The 17,957-nt window shown below is 42.4% G+C and overlaps 1 protein-coding gene across 6 annotated transcripts in view; it reads right to left on the reverse strand.

The window, feature by feature from the left end:
- Window positions 1-7,839: 7,839 nt before the first annotated feature.
- TUB (TUB bipartite transcription factor) overlaps window positions 7,840-17,957 on the reverse strand; it is a 131,071-nt gene continuing 120,953 nt past the window's right edge. For all 6 annotated transcript variants that reach the window (XM_080975238.1, XM_080975235.1, XM_080975239.1 and 3 more), the window contains 4 exons: window positions 16,850-16,964; window positions 13,121-13,219; window positions 11,693-11,864; window positions 7,840-10,531 (listed from right to left, as the gene is read on the reverse strand). In XM_080975238.1, coding sequence (XP_080831364.1) covers window positions 10,398-10,531; window positions 11,693-11,864; window positions 13,121-13,219; window positions 16,850-16,964 — 520 coding nt within the window. In that variant the 3' untranslated portion in view covers window positions 7,840-10,397. The remainder of the gene's footprint in view (window positions 10,532-11,692; window positions 11,865-13,120; window positions 13,220-16,849; window positions 16,965-17,957) is intronic.

Raw genomic sequence — 17,957 nt, forward strand, 5'->3', positions numbered from 1 at the left:
CCCCAAAGTGGAGACAGCTACTAAAACTACATTACTATAGAACAATGAGTAAACTAACCTTTGCTTGAAACGGAGGCTCACTGGCAGAGGGAAGAACAGAATAACTTTACAGAGGATCGGTAGAATTTGTTCTGGGTAGTTCAGAGGCAGCCAGATTAAGCCCAGGTGGGGCTGGTGGCTGTTTCTACAAGATCCAGAAATCCCATTCGTGATATGTAGAACGGTCTTCTCTTGAGATTTCCTGGTAGGAGCTGCCACCATAGAGACATACCAGAGAGAACATTTGATGACTAGATCTTCAGTGGTCTGTGGACATCCTGGAAAGACAGCACTACCCCTTCTTCGGTGGCAGTTACTACCAGGAGATCCAGAGAATGTGGTTCCACCTTTTCTTTCTGGATTTTGAACAGCCACGTTTCTTGCAGAAATTTCACAGTCGAATCCTTCCTTGGAATGCAGTCGTAGTGAAATTCAGCTGAGAAAGTTTTCATATCTGTCCAATGCACAGATGTCCCATGGGCCAGGAAGGGGAAAGCAGTTATGGTGAGAAGAGACAGCAATCTTGGAGCCACATGGTAAATGAGTAACGACCACGTATTTAAAAAAAAGCATGTTTTTTGGAGGGAAGGCACAATTCTTTGAAACAAATTCAAGTTTAATTTTTTTTCTGCACAAGTTTTCTGTATTGACATGTACTGTACTCTCTACAACAGACACAATGTAATTATGTGAAAATACCAAATTAGTTGTACACATACTGATAAATAAATACATTTGCTTCAGAATACCAAAGTGTTTTTTAAAAATTGACTTCATAAAAGCACATTTCCCCCCTCAGATTTATCTAAAACTCCATATAGTTTGAAACGAACGAACAAAAGAATGCCTGACTGCTCCAACAGGACAAGACAGTCTTGTGCAAATGGACAGAACACATTCTAAGCATTATGCAAAAATATGACTAATTAAATATTTGTTCGGTCCTAATTCCTCTTAGCCCACTCCCACCCATGTTTTGTTTAAAACCCAAAGACAATTTAAAACAAATTGAGACAGGAACATTGTCAAATTCTACTAGAATGATCATTGGTTTGTTTTAAGAAAGGCACAGTGATGAATTAGAAAATGTTAGCCATGGGAGACAACACTGCTAGCAAACCTTGTTCACCTAGCATCTCCAGTTTTCTGCTTTTTTACAATTAAAAAGTCAGCTGGGTTTTAAAACGCATCTTTGATGAAACAGAACATCTGGGCTTAATCCTACAAATACGTATGCCTGGCTCTCTATATTATACTCGAGCAACCACCTGGTTAGTTACAGGACAGATCCTTCAGAATAACATCACACAATTCTGTCCCCAGTTTGGTTCTCATTTATGGGTTTTTTTCACAATTCAGGCTCACATATTCTTCGCTGGCCAAAGGACAGCAGTGATCCGGCTGTCTGAAAAACTGTTAAGGTACAACTTTCAGTGACACAACTTCCTGGGACATCCTTGTTTTGTCCTTACAATTACATTTTAATAAGCCTTTCACAGAAACCAGAATGGCAAAATCTGATTTTTGCAAACTGCACTGGGGTTTTTTCCCCATTAGGGTTGATCTCATTCTAAAATATAGGGCCCATGCATTGAGAGAGAGTGAGTTAGAATTACTCATGGGAAACTGAGGCTGTCAGTGACATTTTTTAAAACTGAAGGAAGTTCAAAGTAAGTAAAGTGGAAAGATATTGAAATGCTTTTTGCCATATTCTTTATAAGAACCCCCCCCCCAACACTGGCTGGATGATTCTACAAAGAAGTTAGTGGGAGGCTGGGGTCCACACATTTTGGCTGGCCTTGGTCACCAGTTGACAATTGTGCTTGCCACTGACTCTTCCCTTCTCTCTGAACAGGGACAGCCAGTGTTTGCTGTAGAGGCCAGACCCCTGTCCTGCAGGGGCTCATCCCAGCCATGCTGAGCCTCAGAGAAGCTTGATAAGCTGCAATACAGCTTGCTGCTTTCCAAGCAAAATCCAAGAGAGTCTTTGGCCAGGTCCCCGCTCTGGAGAAGGCAGAGAATATCACCAGATTTAAAGTTGGAAAGTCACCAGGCTTGATTGTGGATCCCGAGCTGGAGGTAAAACTCAGGGCTGGCTTCACCCCCTTGGCATTAATGGGCAACTGTCAGGACACCTGATCCCTAGCAGGACCCACTGCTGGTGCCTGCCCTGGACCACACTTTTTGTTGTTTTCTGGTCCAGAGCTCCAACCTGCACCACACAGGTGGGTCACCATTTAATTCCTCCATGCCTCCAATATAAGCATTGGTTGGGGGCACAATACCAATAGCAGCTAGATCCAGCATATCAGAGTGCTGCTGATGCCCTCCGGTGCCACCAAGTAATCACACAAAAAACGAGGAATTCCAGGCCCTCTCAAACCTACAGCTTGCCCTGATAGAAAAGTTAAGGTGATGTTTCTCCCATGAGTCCTAATTTAGATGCGACCTGTGCTGCAGGTAGATTTTTCATGGATTAACTTCCAGCCAGTCTCTCCTAAATGCCCAAGTAAGGACAGAACTAGAAAGGTTGGTGGGAGATCAACGATCTGATCTGATTAGTTGCTGAAGACATCTTACCAAGTCCTTTTCCTGTGCAAACATAAATCTTTAGATATTGTCACAGGACTGTTTGTGTTGATGGAGGGGCCTAACTGAGCAAACACTATAGCAGCCTCCTTATTCTTTCACAATATCAGAAAGCAGTCCTTAGTGTTAAAGGTTTTGAATTTGGCTAAGTATATATAATGCATATTACAATGGATAAATATTTGGCCCTAGCCCTCCAAACATTTGTGTTTCTTTTATTTCAAACCAAATAATCACCAAAATTACATTTTGTTGTACAGCCTCAAGGCACACCCATGTAACCCAAATCTCTTTGCAAGTTGTTTTAGGGACAGAGAATGCACTCTGCCACTTAGTGTTCTGCATTTGTCCAGAGTCTTTGAGCTTTCCAGCTTTTAAAATGCTTGCCTTGCAGGACTTTTTCCTGCACCACATTACTGCATTACCTAAAATAGTGGCACTTTTATTTATACGTTGGTATCGCAGAAGTTTCAAATGCTGCTTTCAAAAGAAATCCAATGTACATTTCATGCTGGCAGCCAATGCTTTCAAATGGCGGGGAAATAACCCGGGAGGTCAACAAATGCTTTTTCCCCAAGGCTGTGTGTTTACAAAAATGAAACAACCACAACCAAAGTTATTTCTTGACTGTTTGGAAATATCTCTAGATAACTCAACCAATCATGCAATCTTCCAAATTTGGGGACAGGGGGGCTTGACTGATTTATCTGTTTGCCATTGCACACGGCTTTTTGTTCTTTGCCCATTCATGCTTTCACTAAAGCTGCCTAGGTATCAAAATGTAGCAAATCATAAAGTGTCTCATGAATAAGGCACATTAAACAGGCGGGATGGTGGGTTTTGCTGTTTTGGGATGCAATGAAACAGGCTGGCGTAAAATCCAGGACAGTATAGGGCATACCTGCACTACAAACTGGTACCTGCTTTCTACAGCCATGGCTTCTGTCTAAAGCATTCTGGTAACAAACATGTTAGAGGGTTAGTTTTCAAACTTCTGCTTTTAGAAACCCTTTCCATATACGCATCTGCTGACAAACCTCTACATATCTGCAATAAAAGCCACACTATCCTTGTGTGCTGCAGAGAGATGAGCTATTTTGTTGCCGGGTCACTGAAGCTCGTGTCAGCAGACCCCTCTGAAGAGCTTCACCAGGTGGCTACTTGAGGATGCAACTGAGGATGCCAAGTAGACCTTCACTGCCTACGCCATCTTATAGTACGTATCATTATGTGCACTAAGTTGTGTTCACTCAACTTCTTGTGCCAGGTCTTGTGCCACTCATGCGCTAGACATCATTTGGCCTGTTTCATTGCCATTAGTGACTCAAGGGCCTCAACTGGATGGCCAGCTCTAGCCACTGGGAAATCCCACCCCCACTAGAGCACACATGCAGGCATCCATTGGATAAAATTAGTTTCTGGGGGCAGACTACCCGAAGAGGTCACCCTCTCCTGCAGGGAGCAATTGCTGTTGCAAAGCTTAATTGAGCAGAAGTGTGGTTCTTTTTAGCAAGTTATCCATAAATTTAAAAGGTGCTCTTGATAAACTGGACAGAAGATTTAAAATATAAGTATATGCTTTTGTGGTATTTTTATGCATTGCGATTCGCTGTTATTTTTATTGATTATAGATTAGTAATTATTGTAATTGATAAGTGTAAACTGTTTAATTATTATTTGCTGCTGTTTAATTTTACTGTTTACTATTAGATCTTAATGGCTTATCCAATATTGCTTTATTTGATATAAGTTGTTTGTTTTAAGGTTACTGTGACATTTTTTATATCGGATCAGATTGTTATTATTAATATTTGGTGTTTTATTATATTTTTATATGTTTTTGAAGCCACCCAGAGTGGCTGGGGCAACCCAGACAGCTGGGCAGGGTATAAATTAAAAATTATTATTATTATTATTATTATTATTATTATTATTATTATTAAAAATGCAGATTGCAAGCATCATCTTAAGAGACACTTCGCATTTACTTCCGATTCCACAGAATGCTGCTTCTAAAGAAGACTGTGACAAGTTAAACCAGGAGGGGTTGGAGAAGGAATTATAGCAGAAAAGGAGGTGAACTTTTATTTCTTTACCCCCACCCCCCACAGGAGCCCACCTACAGCCTAAGGCTTGGGTGCCCACAGGGACAGGGATGTGCATAAAAGTGAACTATGGAATCTATTTTCCTTTGCTAACAAAGATGACTGCTTTAGTTTGTAACGCTGTGTGCACCTATTTGGCCATTGAACCAAGTGGGAACGAACCTTTCAGTCAGTGTGCCTAGGATCTGTGTGCAGGGCAACCTAATTCTCGAATGGACTATCAAATATGTTGGACCTTCTGCAGTTTTTACTCTGTCGGAATAATGCAAGTCAACTGAACTGACAGGGACCTGTTTCTGTGTAAACATGGTTAGGTTTTGTATTATGTAAGTGCCTTCAACTAGTGCCTCTTTTCTTTTGGAGGTGATTGAAACCGGATACAACCCAGTAGCCTCTAAGTCAGATTTGTAGAAGAAAACCAACTACGCCAAGAGTGGCATCCCATGCTTGCCTGCTCCTTAGTATGTTTAGGGTGGCAGCCTCTGGATAGGCAAGCAGTTGCAGCGTAACCTTTAGTAATGACAGCCCTAGGAGCAATATAGGTGGGACAGAAATAGAATATACTTTCTAGAGTGTTTTATAAGTCGGCTTTAGTTTATTTGCCTTTCATTTTCATTCTGCATGAGCGACAGAACCTTGCTCACCCTAATCCTTTATTTCTCTGGCATTTACACAACAATCACCTTGATATTTCTCTGCTGCTAGAATAATGCCATTTCTAAGAATAACACTGTGCGGAGAACAGGTATGTTCTTATATGGCCAGGATATTGCATTTTCTCCATATTCAGAGGATTGCATTTGTGTCTTGGATGATGCTGTTCACCAGCTACATGCGTGAAATATGGGTTTTGTTGTGGCCTTAGATGCTTTTGTTAGAAAAGCAGTCAGTATTCAAAAACAAATACCGTATTTTTTGCTCTATAGGACGCACTTTTCCCCTCCAAAAATTAAGGGGAAATGTGTGTGTGTCCTATGGAGCAAATGCAGGCTCCTTGGCTTCAGCGATAGCAACGCGAAGCCTCCGAAGCGCAGAGGGAGCGCTCCCTCCGCGCTCCGGAGGCTTCGCATTGCTTTCGCTGAAGCCTGGAGAGCAAGAGGGGTCGGTGCACACTGACCCCTCTCACTCTCCAGGCTTCAGGGATAGCTGCCTGAAGCCTTCGGAGTGCAGCGCGAATAAGCGAATTAGCGAATTACCATTTAGTATGCTCTGCTCCACAAAGCGTTGCTCTAATCCCAGGTATGTGGAGAGTGGCTGTAGTTTCTCAGTGAAGAGGAAACCAACTCAGCTTTGCGCTCAGGTAGAGCACTGAGGCGGGCATTTGAGATAGGTGCTAGGGCCAAATGTCAGCCTCAGTGCTCCACCTGAGTGCATGCCGAGTTGTTTTCCTCATCACTGAGAAACTACAGCCACTCTCCACACACCTCGGATTAGAGCAATGCTTTTTGGAGCAGTGTAAAACTTCCAGGAAGGAGGGAGCCCTGGAAGCAGTTCACCCCCTTTGAGAACTTAAGTAACCGGTACCCCCCCCCAAAAAAACCCCAATTCAGTAACATTTTGCATCTAAACCTGGATACCCTTTTAGCTATGATGTTTAATAGCCCAAGAATGTCTGCTCCTTTCTGAAAGTGCCATGCTGGTGCCCAAAGCTTCACCTTGTGGCAGAACATTCCATTTATTAATCATGCATTGTGTGAACAAACAGCTTTGTGATCAATTTCACTGGCTGACCCCTAAATTCTGGTAATGTTGGGAGGCATCTACTTTTTCCCCCATTCAATGCATAACTTTATAAACCATCTTGCCCAGCCCAGCTGCCCAAACACTTGACCTATTCAAGTCCTCCTAACGAACAAGGGTGCTGTAAAACGCAGAGATGTAGATTCTTTCGGCAATCGAAACACCTTTTTCTCCAAAGCGCTATCCTTTATGATTATTATTTCCTTAAGACTATTTGGTTACTGCACTTAAGGCCTTGGAAATGCTTGCTCTTGAAATTTCCCCAGAAATGACAGACATTGTGGATGTTCTTTGAATGTTCCGGACACGGTAGAACAAATTCTTTTCTACTGTCCATTGTACAACCAGTTACATAAAATGTGTGCTATCCTCTTTTTTGGGTAGTCTAACATCATGGCACAATGAAAATATCAGATTCTATCTGACATCAACCTGGAAGTAACTGCAAGGGTGGTTGAGTTTTTGTCAACAGTATGTCTTCGGGTGGTGAATGGCACTATTTAGCGGGAAGAAATCCCAATTAAAATCCTCATTATTATATATTTTGCATGGCTGTTTATTCCTATATATTTTAAAATTTTATATATGGATGTTTTATGTTGGCCTAGAATTGTAATGCCTAATAAAAGTTTGGCGGAGTAAGTAAGCTCTTCACAGTTGTTTTGGTTTCCAGCCACAAAGAAATTTTTTTAAAAGCCTAATTTGTTGCTGTGAATCTTGCTTCCCTCGCATGCACTTTGATAAGGTGCCCCTGAATCCAAATCTCTAGTAATCTAAAACCTGAAATTCTTTGGTGCTTAATGCATGTCTTTTCTGTAATGACTGATGGTGGGTAAAGACAGCAACAATTCTCCCTGTTTAGAATATTTTGATAACTTGGCCCAAGGCATGAACAAACTCTCACTCAAGTCTTCCCAGCTACTCACTTTGGAAAGGATTGCTACTGATAATCCCACTGAGGCCCCTTTGCCTTGCTGAAAGAATCTATGAAATCAAGGCATTAAAAAGCAACAATAATTCAAATGCACACTTGAACAAGGAAATCCACTTGCTCCCTTCTTTGTAAAAATCTACCTCCCCACAGGGGGCAAATACACAGAACATAATTATCTGAATATCTAAAATCACACAGTCCAGATGGATATAAACTCTCATCACAGCCGCGTCCTTGGATCTTATTTTCTTATCATACAAATATTTGGTAAATTGGAGGAAATGGCTGATGGTCACGTTTCTGAGGCTGCAACACTCTTTCTCGGAGAACAGGTCCACAGAAATCAGCCTAAATCTAATTCTTCTAATATCAATCTGCTCTTGCTTTAAGATTAGTGAAGGTATGCTATTTAAACAACTGACGCCAACAAGCAACATTAGCAAGTTATTTTATTTCACTGGTCAATGAGGATTTTTGAAATTAGGTTGTATTTTTAAAAAATTATGTATGCCACTTTGGATTTTTCCTAAATATTAAGTGGTTGATAAATACATGTAAATAAAAAACAAAACAAAAAAGGCTTTTTTTCCAGCAGTTTTTCCTCTCTCGTGCCATGTCCTCTCTTAAAAAAAAAGGCTAGCTTGACACCTATGTTGCAATCTTTGGCGCCAGGCAAATGTGTTATTCTTTACCTAGGCATTCTAAGATTGCAATTTTTAACTGTTTTATTATTGTATATGTATCATGATACAATTGCTCCTGAAATCCTAAATAGGGTGAAGACTGACATATAAATATTTAAAATAAAAAAAAATAATGTTGAATAAGGCTCTTTTGGATTCTGCCATAAAGCTCTTCTATCAGATTTTTATGTAGAGTTCATTGGCAGAGTTTTGCAGTGGGTTTTTAGCTAATCCATAATCTGGGATGCCGTAAATCTCTTTCCTTGCATATTGCATGGCCACATGAAAGTATTTCACCACTCTCATAATCAGCTATCATCCCACAGAAAATGGAAATTCACTGGGTTGGGTGAATCCTCGTGCTGTGTGAACTGTCATTATATTAGGGTTTCTCCACATCTTGGGGCATGGTCCCTGCTTCGTTGTCATCCAATAATAGAATGCTAATGTGTATTGACTTAGGAGGGGAGATTTTGAAGTATTTCTTGCCCACTACACAATGACATACATCCAAAGTGAATCCCGGTAACCCTTGTATGGTATTGGTGGTGAAGCTGTTTATTCCCAGCCTTCTCTTGATATGGCCAAGAAAGAGTGTCTTCCTACAACTCGCATGGCACCTTGGTTTCTCCCAAGCTGTGTGCTTTGCCTTACTGCATTCTCCCTCTGAATCTGGACCAAAGTGGCGAACCATCCTTTCAGCTCAATTTGTAGTACCTTTTTCTGAACTTAAAATACAATAAATTAGGATATTCAACAGCCTGTACTCTTCTGAAACATTTTGATCTAGTAATTAAAAGGCAGCATAGTGTATATTTAAAACTGGGACACTTTAAAAAATAAATTTGCATGTCCACCACAAATTTTCATGTCCACTTTTGCGTGTAACCTAAAATACACTTGCACAGCAAACTGGCTCAGTCTCGGTGGGTGGTATTTTCACATCAATGTGCAACTTAATAGTCCTTTCTATGAAAACAGATACGTGGACAGTATCAGTCACTGTAGGTTTAGCATATGGTAATTCTAGATTTTGTCCTCAAAAGGGCAGGACATATTTTGTAATCGTAACATTTTGCAATAGCTGCATTATCTTCTAAACAGCTGCCACAGAGGCAGTTGTCTGAAGAGGTCTTCATCCAAGTAACTGAGTGCCATACAGAACATATGGAGGTGACCTGAATTTAGCCAGCTCAATATTGACAGTGTTCATGAGCAGCAGTTCTTCAAGTCTTACAGCCCAGCTCTTCAGAATCTTAAGATCAGAAAAGTGGAACCTGCAGACCTCTGGGTGTTGCTGGACTACAAACCCCCTCATCCCCAAGCATTGGCCATGCTTGGGAGGTGAAATCAAGCAAAACCTGGAGGGTCACAAGTCCCACAACTCTGTGTTTACTGAATGTGCCACAGATTGAACCCAAGGCATCATACATGCAAACTGAATGCGTGCTCTTGATGATAACAGGAAGTTCCCCAGATATGACTTATGAGATAACATAATTTCTAGCATCCATATGGCAATTTTGCAAGAGTGCAGATTCTCTCCTTTAAAAATAACAATGACTTTGCATTTGAAAGTAAGGTTTAAATTAAAACACGTCTATAAAATGACAACTTTGCTTACAAGTGACTTGTGCAACATTAATTTGTGCTTCCTGTTTCTCTCTCGCCCATCTCCCATCATGACTAAAAATTCATCAGGCCCCTCCCACGTAAGCAATATAACAACTTAAGTTTGGTCTTGGCCTTGAGACCAAATGCTACCTTCATCTCTGGGTGCGTGTGTGTGTTTTTAAAGTGCATCTTTCCCGTGGTCTTGTTTCTAAAGTGGGTGATGTGAAGCTCTCAAGGAATTTAACGTGATCTTGAGGTATGCTTACAGCCTCTGAATACTTCTTAAATTTAAAACCAGATTTGTGTTGCGGTAGCTGTCATGGATTTAGGAAAGAAGAAGAAAAAGCACCACTCTCAATGGTGTTTTCACTTTAAGCCATGGTACAGTACCTCATGGCACATCTTCATCACATAACTGAGGACATAAGATAGGATTTCTATTTACAGATCTCTGATGCCCCTTCCAGAAAAAAATAGAGACTAGATGGAAAAAAAATATTTCCTGAAAGTCCTGAATTTTAAAATATTTTCTCTCCAGCAAAAGGGTTGGTCCTTCAAAAAAGCAAATTTTACCTGCCCCGTTAAAACATGAAACCAGTGATGACACCAGAGAAAACCTGGAACATCTCTTTACTCCTCCTTCTTCTGGTGGCATGTGGTCCTGGCGGTAGAGAGGCTCGGATGTAAGCTAGTTCACTCACAAGCCAGCTTGCTGTCAAAACTGGACAGGGCAATAGCAAAGGCTTGAAGTGCACACATTGGGTAGTTGTAGTCCATAGTGAAAATATCTTCTGCCACACGGCCAAACTGCATCACAATATAGTCAGCTGAAAGAGGGTGGGGGTGGGGAGTAAAGAAACACAGTACAAGGACATCAATATAAGGTTCTGTGTATTCAGTGTGTGTGTGTGTGTGTGTGTGTGTGTGTGTGTGTGTGTCTCACACTAACTTGTAGTCCAAAATATAAAGCAGGGGAAGATGAAAAATCATTTTCACCGCCCAGATTCAATGAATTCAGCCTGGGAGACAGTTTCCTTTAGAGAGTTGAAAGGGGCATGATTGAGATGCTGGCCAGCTGTGAATTGCCTGGCGCTTCCTCTCATACCAAGGATGTCCTCATAAAGGGCAGAGCCAGGAAACAGAAAAAGGATACAGAGATGCAGATGAGATGAATAGAGAAGCGGAAGGCAGCTGCAGCAATCAGGAAGAGACGGGGCAAAGCATCCTTCTCCCCTGCCCCCACCTCAGCTCCCCAGCCTGCTACCCTGACTGAACTCACTCAATAGTAGCCTTTCCCAATACTCTTTACTCTGCCTTCACTGTTAATCCTTGCCAGCCAGGCAAATGTTAAGGGGTGTAAGTCTCCTCTCCCCATAAACTGTGGGGCACATCACAGTGTAGCAAAGGCCTTGATCCCCATGGTGCGCATGTTCATTCCTCTGTTTCAGGTTTCATCACTTTCGGTGGCCATATTTAAAAAAAGCAGCCTGCAAAACCTATTTAACTAGCGGCAACAGTGACAATAGCAAATGAATGTGTACACCACCAAAAGCTATACCCCCCCCCAACATAAAACCTTCCAACTTTCTCAAAAACTAGTACATGCTCAGACTGAGTTCCATGGTGAAGTCAAATTGCTTGGTGTTGGTTAATTCTGTGAACTAGTTAACAATAGTTCAGCCATCTCCAGTCTGGTAGCCTTGAGATGTTTAGGACTATACCTCCTGTCAACCCCTGCCAGTGTGGCCAATGGTGAAGGATGGTACGAGCGGTACCCCAAGACATCTAGAAAGCACCAGGTTAGACCAGGCTGCCCTACTTCCTCATCTTCTGTGTCAAGCCTTTGCACCCACAGAACGGTTGGGGGACTGGACACTGAGCAAAGTGTAACAAAAACAGAATCTCTCTCTCTCTCCCTCCCTCTGTTTATCAGATTTCAGACAAATAAGCGCATTTCCAGGCAGTTTTGCTATAGCAGCTGTACTTACGATCATTATCGTGAATAATCTGAAAATTTTTCACTGAGGCCTGTGTCACGCGACCGTGGAAATTTAAAACGTAAGACTGGGTGTCATCGTTCCAGACTGGAGTTTTGTTGTGCAGCTCAATGACACTTTCTGTGTTTTTATTCTGCCACCTTGCAAGGAGAGTTTCATGCTCCTATGAAAGCCAAGGAAAAAGACATCATTTTAGCAAAAGACTACTTTTTACTTTTGGTTTATGCAACATCAGAATGTGCCCACCCCCATGCCATCACTCTCTCAAAAAGCAGTCTTTACGTGCAGCCCCCATATCGCCCATATCTGTCTGCCCACACTTCAAGGTCAGATGCCAAAACTATTCTCCAAGTGTCTCCTTTATTGGTGATGAGATTGAAGACCATGACAGAGAGACAAGTGGCTTTTTTATTTAAAGATTTCATATATTAAATATGAATCAGGGAAACTCCTGAGATACATGATTTAAGCTAACATGACAGCTTCTCTGTATGCAGAGCTGTAGCCGCTAGTATCTTGTGCAGACTGTATTTGCTAAAAAAGAAAAGCCACCTATCATTCAGAGGCTCCTTGTTAATGACCCATTCTCACAACTTCAGCAAGCATGACAGCTTTTATGTATGCAGATGTGAGAAGCCACTGGTACCATGCGCAGAAGAGCGGCAACCCTGACAGCGAGCACAGAGCTCTGTGCACTGAATTTTACCATACCACCGTGAAAACAGCTTTTTGCAATGCTCACGGGGTTAAAATTGCATGACAACACTTAAGTTCCTTGAATTCCTTGCACCGAGTGTTGTTGTCAGCTAGCTTCCACTCAACTGTAGACTCACTGAAATTAATGGACCTAGATTAGTCATGCTTCTTAATTTCAGTGAGTCTACTATGAGTAGAAGTTAGTTGAAGGTAGTTGTCTCTGGAGATGAGCTAAACACGTCTGCTTCTGCACATGGAACTTAGAAGAAGAAATTGGCATAGGCAGCTGCAGCCATGAGAATATTATTGACCGGCACCTTGGGTAAATCTCACCTGCAGTAATCTGTGAAACTCAGATTAGGAACCTAGCACACAGTACTAAGACAGAACTTTGAGCTCAGTATTCTCTCTGTTCAGTGTTCTCTCCTAATCTGGAAATGCCAGTGATTGAATGTGGAACCTTTGGCATGAAAAGCATCTGTTCTATCACTGCTTTATGGCAGCTAGGTTTTTTGTATCTCCAGTATCGCTCCTCCACAGCCTGTGACATTTACTTTTATTTTAGATATTTAAATGTATCATCAACAACAACAACTTGTCTTAGTATACACCCTCCCACACACACTTGAGACTCATTATGAAGAGGCTGGCAAACCCTTAGCTTAAACAAATGCGCCCACAGTCATTGCAGGTGAGCTAGTTTTACTGAGAAGAGTGACTTACATTGCGTGGCCTGATGGAAACTCTCTCATGGTCCATATTCATCCCTGGTATGATGACACTCATCTTACGAGGACCCTTAAACCCCAAAACATTTGTTTCCTGTTTTGAAATGAATAGGAAAAGCGTTTTGAATACCACACATCTTTCCTTTGGAAGTCAGTCTTTCCAAACAAATATCACTGGTGATAAAACAGTAATTAGCCTACAAAGGTGTTGCTACAAAGCCACCCCACTGTTGGCCAACGGCGTCCCAAAATATTCAATTTTACCTTGTAAGTTCACGGGGAAAGGGAAAATGTAGGCGCTTCATAAAACATACTTTGCATAAAGTTTAAAAATGTGCAGACACTTCAGCACCGGCTGCAGCTCTGCACTACCCAACAACAAGTATCATTAACAAGAATGCAACAAGTGACAGTTTTTGACAGTTACTGTATATTTTCAGGACCCACCTTATTTTTGTGATTGCAAGTTGTTCTAAACTGTTTTTGATATGTGTTTTAATGTTGCAACCCACCCAGGGAGCTTAGGGTGAAGAGCAGGTAATGATAAATAAATAAATACTTTTATATAGTACTTCTGTGTGTTGAAAGTGCTTGGCATACATATCTTAGTAACCCTTACAAAGGCCCTTGCAGTAAATCACCTTAAGCTACAGTGATCTCAGAGTGGTGAGACAGTGAGAATGAATGGGGTGGGTGAAGAGAGTGTGACGTAGCTCCCATGCTTCTGGCCAGAGTGAAAGACTTCCTGATACCTCCTGATTGCTCCTTTGCAGCTCCCAACTACTTTTGTTTCTTGGGCTTGGACATGAAGGAGGACCAAAGGGATGAACTTGCACCCAGTGAGACAGAGGAGGCTGCAGCAGGAGTAGGAAGAGAAATTCTTCCTTTGGCCATTATGTACAGCTTGGGTTTCCTTCTTTTCTACCATCATGTCGCAGGCAAAATAAGTAGATGATCTCAGAGGCTATATGTAGCCACTTGTCCTACTACCAACCAAGCTCATGGCACATGTAAGATTTAAACAGGACTGCATAGTCTGACTAAGTCCATAGGCATCAGCTTCTCCTAATGTGACCACATGCCCCTCCTAATTCACCGTGGAAGGGAGGCAATTGAGAGGTATCTCCTCTTGCATAATTTTGTCACTTCTCATTCATCAGCTGGCAACTGGTGCTCTACTGGCACCCAGCACACACAAGCAGGTGAATGCTAACCCATTATCACAGTTGAGTAATGTTAAGTGCACAACTGCAAAAACTGCGTACTCAGTTGCACACACTTATTTCAACGGTAGTATTCCAAAAACGGTTGGTACTGCAGCCCAACTTGATAAGTGAGGTCCATGTCACAGTTTTATGCAAACTAAATTGCACGTACGTGGTCAAGAGGTTAGCAACGGACCATTTCTCACTAATTGTTATATTTCCAAGGACTTGGCTGGAATCTCTCTTCTGCTGCAGTTCTAACTGTGACCATTAGATGCAGCTGTAGATTTATTAATCAGCAGCAGTGCCATTTCTGTAGGACTGCCTTGTTTTAAAAGCTATTCAGGATCCTGGGTTTTCTCTAAAGTCACGAGTGTTTGAAAATGCTATTGGAAATGTACACACCTAGGACTTAAGTGAATATGCATTTTGGGGCCACTTCTGATCCGATTCAGCAATTTGCATAGAATGTGTTTTGGGAACATCTCCCAGGCATGGGAAATTTTTTTGTCGGAATTGATTATCCACTCATGCAACTTTTTTGTGCATAATCCTGTGAGGTGGACTGCAAAACCATGCCCACATTCTTCCACAGATATGTAGCCAAGAGTGCTCCCAAATGTGGCTATAATATACAAAATGACCATGCAGTGTATGATCTTAAAAGACATCTGAATGTGTAAATACAATATATTAAACAAACAAACTTTTCTGATGAGTGGTTCCTGAGTTTCTCAGACTTGAAGCTTGCACAAGGTACAGCAACCCCCCATTTAAGCACTTTCAATATATGTGCAACCATGCACAAGAACATCGCACAGAACCTGGAAGTGACCCAAAAATGTCACAAAAAGGAGCAGAACAGGGTGCTTGCAGGCTTTTTCAATGGTGTTTCAAATATACATGATTTCGCTTAAATGTGCAGTGCCTTGGAACGTAAAGGTAAAGGTACCCCTGCCCGTGCGGGCCAGTCGTGTCCGACTCTAGGGTTGTGCGCCCATCTCACTTAAGAGGCCGGGGGCCAGCGCTGTCCGGAGACACTTCCGGGTCACGTGGCCAGCGTGACGAAGCTGCTCTGGCGAGCCAGCACCAGCGCAGCACACGGAAACACCGTTTACCTTCCCGCTATAAAGCGGTACCTATTTATCTACTTGCACTTAGGGGTGCTTTCGAACTGCTAGGTGGACAGGAGCTGGGATCGAAAGACAGGTGTTCACCCCGCTGCGGGGATTCGAACCGCCGACCATACAATCGGCAAGTCCTAGGCACTGAGGTTTTACCCACAGCGCCACCCGCGTCCCCCACCCTTGGAACGTAACCCCCATGTAAATGGGGGGGGGTATGGTTTGCCTGCATAGGGCTTAATCTGATGCAAGCCTTTGCCTTGAAAGTCCATTTTAAATATCAGGTCTGAACCTAATAACTTATGAAAGAACTTTGATCATTTGCAGAGAGTCTTTCTTTCACCCAGGTCCTATTCATTTAGAATTAAGGATGACGGTTTCCAATGCACTGGAAATGATTTGGAGGCAGGCCAAGCACCTCTCATTTTATAAATTGAACGCTGACTAGGGTTTCTCTTCAGTCCTGTAATATCTGGCAATTGGTTGTGAATCTACTGCCAACCTTTGGCTTTGCTTGTGCAACTCAAAGCAGGCTGGATGACTCAGACCCACAGCGGAACCAGGAGTTTGCTTGACCCAGGCACAGCAAAGGAGCATGTGATCATCGTGAGCTAAGAGCATTTTGCATCTTGTATATCAGATGCTCATTTCAGCAAGTCGCATTTGCTCCAGGGAAGTCTAGGACTTGAGCAGAAATGGGTCATTTGAGGGTAAAGAAATCCCGAGTACATCTGTGCTGGGGTTGGATGACTCATGCAAACAACATTCACCATCATTAGCAAATGGATGCAGATATTCTCAGTCTTATGGCCAGAATGAATCAACGGACACAGCCACCAGTCCCATTTACTCTGGTTTTACACCACCTCTGATTATACACTGTAATCTGTTTTTGCATAAGAGGCCCAGGTGTCCAATAATAAACCTAGAGAAATGAACCCCACTCTTGCACAATTTATGTACATAGACTTAATTTAAGAGCATCAAGGCCAGTGCCCATTTCTCACTGAAAAATCTGCTCCTAAAGGTAATCATAGTTTCCTAGAGGCACTTGGTCACTGCCCCTCCCTTGGACATGATGCCACTGTTCCTCATTTGAACTGGATGGGGGAGCATCTGGCCCCTTCAGTTAAAAGAACTACACAAGACGGCAGAGGAATCATTGGACATCCTCTTATTTTTCAGCAAGTGTGATAGCGGTGAGGAGGATGCGCTGGGAAGACAGTCTGAGCGCAGCACCAACCAGGCAAAAGGCATCACTGCTCTCTGGCTTCCGCCGATGGGTGTCCCTGATTTAGGTATGGGTGTGGGTCACAAATGTGTTGAATGGTTGGTACAGCTTTGCATGCTATTAATTACCTTACTGAAAAACATTTGCTTATGAATGGTACTTACGTAGCAAATAGCAGCTAGCTCCTGGCGCAGATTACTTGCCTCCAAGCTCAACGTTGTTTTCATTGGGTTTACTCCATTATCATACACTGTAAACTTAGTCCCCATAAGATTTGATCTATTAGAGAGGAAAAACAATGGATTACCTTCATAGCCTGCTACTGATTGATTATCATCATTTGAGCCTTAAGCACTCAGAATCTCTCTCTCTCTCTCTCTCTCTCTCTCTCTCTCTCTCTCTCCAGTGTATCTGGGACATCATAATCCCAGAGAGTGCAGAGGTTCTGGAGGTTGCATACGATAAGAGGCAAGCCAGATTGAGCTACTGTTACTATAACTCTGAAATGAATTTCACAAAATCTCAGAGAAATGTATCAAGGCTAGAGATATGATCCCATGTGAACCAATTATGAAGCCTTCATAAAAGCATACTTCTCTCCTGAATCAAATCATGCAGCATTAATACTCACCACTATCATTAATACCGGTATCTCCCCTCTCCTTCAAAGAGCTCTGGGTAGCGTACATGGCTTTCCCCTGTTTATCCTCACTACAATCCGGTGAGGTATATTGGGCTGCGAGAGATGTGTCTGCTGCTAGCAAGCTTCATAGCTGAAAAGGGGTTTGAAGTCAGGTCTTCCTGGATCAAGTCAACCATTTCCTCCACTATGCCCAGGAGTGGCTTGCCCAGTGAGAAGAGGTAGGGGGTGAGGAGGCCAGCCAAGCACACTGGTGGGAGTGGTGGACTGGGTCGCAGCAAGGGAAGGATGCGCAGAGACACTGTTCCTGGGAGGGTATTACTTTGGCTCTTCCCCATCTCCTGACTCTGCTACAGTGGCACTTCTATCTCTCATTAGCCCCCTTCTTCCCAATGCTCTTGGGAGGACAGAATGCCAGTTTCCTTACCACCCTTTAATCACTCCAGCTTGTGTAAATAAAAATAGTAGTTAAAATTAATTAAGGGGGTAATTAAACCAAGTTATTCTACAAGCATTCTGAAGTTACTGCAGTGTGTGAATGGACAGTAAATAAATAAATAAATAAATAAATAAAAAATTGTGTCAGCTTTCAGACTTGGAAGATTCATAAAGAAGGAGAGGCCCAGAGACTG

The sequence above is a fragment of the Podarcis pityusensis genome (assembly GCF_964106645.2).
Source record: "Podarcis pityusensis genome assembly, chromosome: 1".
NCBI lineage: Eukaryota > Metazoa > Chordata > Lepidosauria > Squamata > Lacertidae > Podarcis > Podarcis pityusensis.